The 4,697-nt window shown below is 43.1% G+C and overlaps 1 protein-coding gene across 3 annotated transcripts in view; it reads right to left on the bottom strand.

Moving 5' to 3' along the window:
• The window catches only part of ascc3 (activating signal cointegrator 1 complex subunit 3), a 263,454-nt gene that overhangs the window by 97,966 nt on the left and 160,791 nt on the right, over window positions 1-4,697 (bottom strand). For all 3 annotated transcript variants that reach the window (XM_032519352.1, XM_032519351.1, XM_032519350.1), the window contains 2 exons: window positions 442-540; window positions 3-171 (listed from right to left, as the gene is read on the bottom strand). In XM_032519352.1, coding sequence (XP_032375243.1) covers window positions 3-171; window positions 442-540 — 268 coding nt within the window. The remainder of the gene's footprint in view (window positions 1-2; window positions 172-441; window positions 541-4,697) is intronic.

Below are 4,697 nucleotides of genomic sequence, written 5' to 3'. Positions count from 1 at the left end.
ACCTGTGTGTGGGGGGTGTCTCTCAGGCAAGATGAGGTTCTGAAAGTTGATGATGCAGACGGCCTCAGCCCCAAGCCAGCGGTCAGACACTGCCTTGATGTAGTACTGGGAGGGCAACGGCTCAAAGATGGGGATGGTGAACACTATGTGCTGGGGCTCTTCTGTTACCACCTGCAGGGAGGAACACGTACACACACATACACTCATAAAAAGGGACAGGAAAAAACATAATATACATCAAACACAATGTACAACTCAGGCCCAAGCAAGGGTGGAAGAAGTATTCAGATTTACAAGTAAACGTCCTGCATTGGAACTGTTAATTAAGGTTTATGCATGTGTAGATGCGCGAGTGAGAAGTTAAGTAAGTAAGATAAGTGAGATGTTTCATTAACGGTCATCAACAGTCAAAAATCACTGGGTCCAAGATGAAAAACTAACCTGTTTCTTCTGTAGGAGTAAGTACTCAGAGTGGTAGATGTGATCATTGATGGGATCCTCCACCCATAACCACCACGGCTCACCCACTGAACCATGGACCTGAGTCATCCAGGGAAAGAAAGGTTCAACCACTCAGTCTTTTCATTAGGCAGCAGGGTTAAAATAAACTACACAAAAAAATAGAAAATACACAAAAGGATGCTTCGCTTTCTGTGAGTGAGTGAGTGAGTAGGTTTGCATTGGGCATGACTTATGCATGATTTATGGTTCTGCAGAGGCTCCACAAAGAGCTTTGGCCGTGGTCTATGTAAGTAGCCTGAAGTTTACACTTGTGAGATGTGTTTGCGACCATCTTTGAGAATAGCAGGGCCGTCACAAATAGTAAAAAAAATCCCAAATGTGAGCACTGAGCATTTTATTTTCAATAAGGAAATATCAGCCTTTAAAACCATTGACATTTTATTCTTAATAAAAAGTAAATATATTGACACTTGTGTTGTCAAATTGACCATTTTCAAAAAGTTTCTTTATCAGAAATGTGGTTTTTTTTTTTTACCAAATTGTCAAAAACAAATAACGTGGATGGTTCCATTTAATGCTTTTCTCAAGAAAAATAAATTATTGTTTCACTACTTTTATTGAATTTGGGTGTTTAATTCAATTGTACAGCATTTGAAAAATAACTGGGTTTTTTTTTAAATGTGGGGGAAAAAACAACAAAAAAGGGCAGGAAGAAATAGATGGAAAAAGGGACATTGGAAAAATTGACAAAACAATTAGAAAAAAGTGACAAAAACATTGGGGGGGATGCAGCAAAAGTGTTGACAAGAGGACCAAAATTTCAAATTTCCAAACGTGCAGGGTTGCAGGGTTATGACATAATTAGATCAAATTTTAAAATACAAAAAATATAAAATATTCGCCCTAACATTTTATTTTCAATTAACAAAATATCAGCCTTCAAAACCATTGACAGTTTATTCTAAATAAGTGGTAAATATATGTAATACATCTGAGTGAAGACTATAAACAACACTAGCAGGGTTACGACAGTATTTAACCTAATGTGTCAGTGTGCTCTGTTTCCCGGGTGCCATCAGGGAGGCGGCTCATGTGTCGCTACATGTGTCCCGGCTCTGCAGCTGGATCAGGGCTAAGCCCGCCAGTCTTCCATTACCACTCTCCCATGATTGGAGCATGCATCGCTAATCGGACATAAACATTCATCTTCATATTCAGCCCTGCTACAATGAGCTTCCTATTCCGCTCAGATTCCAAGACAAAACTCTAGACTAAGCTTCCCATGATCCCCTCTGGCCTGTCTGCCTGCTTGAGGTGGGACATGCTGGCGAGGCCTGGAGGCATTCTGGTTCTCAAGGACAGATGGAGATTCCATGGCGGTGAAAAAAAACTAAGTAGGGGGAACTAGCACTTCTTTTCTTCATTGTCAAAATAGTACAATGACTACACTGGTTGTGTCGGTCAGTTTTGGTGGTGCTCAAGAGACAGGAGGAGGGGGACAAATCCTCAAGTCAAAAGTCCAGCCTTCCCCTGGAACTACTGACTGGCAGTTCTCCAGGATGACTAAGGGTTATGTCTGGCCAAAAATCAAATAAGCAATTTACTGGAAACTTAACACACCCTGTAGGCTAATTATGTGGCTCTGGAATGGGTTTAGCTCGCTTCCTAATGGGGGATAGCAGCTGCAGTCAGCTTGGATACACTTGATCTGTATGTTGTTTAGTATGTTCCAAACAGTCAGGGCTAAACATGCAAATAGCAGTGGAGCTTTGGAGTGAAGAGGAAGCATTAGTCCAAAGGTAGTCTATATTTACAACGTACCTAGACTGGGTAAGCCCTGCCCACTCTGCCGGCGATTTGATTTGGCCCTGCAGCTCGGTCTGGAAACCTGCATTCTCTTGCTTCAGTTTACAATTTTGTGGGAACCAATCACATACTGGCTTATCTACCTGGCGCGCTATTGGTGGGTTTAAAACGATGACGATAGAGAAGCGACAAGCAGCTTGTTGTTTTGATTCAACATGTCGGCTATCGAAGCGCAGCAACAACAACGCGTTGATGCTGCTGTCGCTGCTTTTTTTAAAAGATTTCAAAAGCAAGTTTTCTCATAAATTGGAACAGAAACTTTCCCAGGAACATTTCCTACAAAAGAAGGATGTGTTTTCCTTACTACCGACTGGCTTTGGTAAAAGCTCGCTCTGCAAAGTACGTCCCCGGATCATTAGTCTGATTGGTTGAAGGACTATCCAATTGCGTACAGAGTCATTTGAACTATGACCGTTGGTCACGCCATTGAGCAGAGAAAATACAGAGCAGACTCCCCAGACCAATGCTCAATCTCAAATCTATTGAGCTTGGCTTGGTCTGGTGATAGCCGCCTAAAATTCCACCAAATAGCCCTAATTTTTTAGTTTTCTTTTGCCTGACTAAAACAACTGGGGTAGGTACACATGTTCCACCAAAACAAGTTCCTTCCCCGAGGCTATTTTGCAGCAACATTGTGGCTTTGCCGACGTTTAGCGCCGCCCAAGACAATTCTTATTGGTTTAAAGAAATGCCAATAAACCAGACACGTTTTTTTTCTCATCCCGGAATCCTGTGTGGACTAGACAGACCCTCCTCTGCAGCGCTGTGCAGGAAGGTCTGGCAAAGCGAGACTAGTGCAACAGTGACGTAGTATCGAGCTATGTTGTGTTTCATGCAGTTGGTTACACTGCAGGAGTGGTTTAGGAAGATGTTTTGTCGTTTTTGCTGCGACTCTGAGGACTCTGGAACTGCGTAACTGACTTTTACAGTGGAGTTTTAATCTGTCTTTAAATTGTATTGAACATGAGGGTGCATTGTAACATGTAATAATTTCTCCTTTATATCCCCCACCCAAAGAAACACATCATTATTTTTTAGAATATTTTCTGTGGCATTTTTAGCCCTTTATCATTAACAGGACAGCTTAGACCTGAAAGGGGAGAGAGAGGGGGAATGACATGCAGCATAGGGTCACATGTTGGAACCGAACCAACGGCTGCTGCGTCAAGGATTGAACCTCCGTACATGGACGTGTACTCCACCAGGTAAGCTACCCAGGTGCCCTAAACAATTTTTTTTAACTTCTTGAGCTAACCTCCTGGCAGATTTGACTTTGAAGCTGCCTACACATGACGCCCGGTGAAACCTCTCTGCGCTGGCTGTGCCATTTTTTCCAATGGGCTTTAAAGAGCGGTGGTGACATCTCAGAAAGAGCAGACAGCACAGAGAAAAAAAGCACAATACAGCTCCCCCCGCTTTTACCACTCTGTCTCTGTCAGCGGGAGAAGCAGGAAAAGCACAGTGCAGCTCACCCTGCTGAAACACTGCAGCACACTAACCCGTGATCACACCTGCTAGAGCCTCCAGGTGTCCTTAAACACAGCAGCTCTGCTTCACTGTTGGCTCTCAAATGCCTGTGTCTAAGTAGTGGTAGCACTCTGAACCAATCAATCACTGTATTTGAATGTGATTCCAATGCTCCCCCCCAAGTTATCCTAGTAGACTACCTAGTGACAACAATGTACAAGCCCCATTTCCAATGAAGTTGGGACGTTATGTTATACGTTATTTAGGTTTATCATCTACAGTCCATAATCTCCAGAGATCCGGAGAAATCTCTGCACCTAAGTGCATGCCAAAAAACAATATTGAATGCCTGTGACCTTTGATCCCACGGCACTGCATTAAAAACCGATATCCTTATGGAAAGGATATTGCCACATGGGCCCAGGAACACTTTGGAAAACCATTGTTAGTTAACACAGTTTGTGGCTACATCTACAAGTGCAAGTTAAAACTCTACCATGCAAACCAAAAGCCATTTATCAACAACACCCTGAAACGGCATTGGCTTCTCTGGGCCCAAGCTCATCTGACATGGATTGACACAAAGTGGAAAAGTGTGCTGTGGTTAGACGAGTCCACATTTTATATTGTTTTTGGAAATCAAATCGGGCCAAAGAGAAAAAGGACCATCCAGATTGTTATCAGCGCAAAGTTCATTAGCCAGCATCTGTGATGGCATGGGAGTGTATTAGTGCCATGGCATGGGTAACTTGCACATCTGTGAAGGCACCATTAATGCTAAAAGGTACATAGAGGTTTTGGAGCGACATCTGCTGCCATCCAAGCAGTGTCTTTTTCAGGGATGTCTCTGCTAATTTCAGCGAGACATTGCCCAGCCACATTCTGCACGTGTGACAACAGCG

Source organism: Etheostoma spectabile, chromosome 6, assembly GCF_008692095.1.
Source record: "Etheostoma spectabile isolate EspeVRDwgs_2016 chromosome 6, UIUC_Espe_1.0, whole genome shotgun sequence".
In the NCBI taxonomy this organism is placed as follows: Eukaryota; Metazoa; Chordata; class Actinopteri; order Perciformes; family Percidae; genus Etheostoma; species Etheostoma spectabile.
The sequence above is the reverse complement of the archived record's forward strand: the minus strand, read 5'-3'. Positions and strand labels throughout refer to the sequence as shown.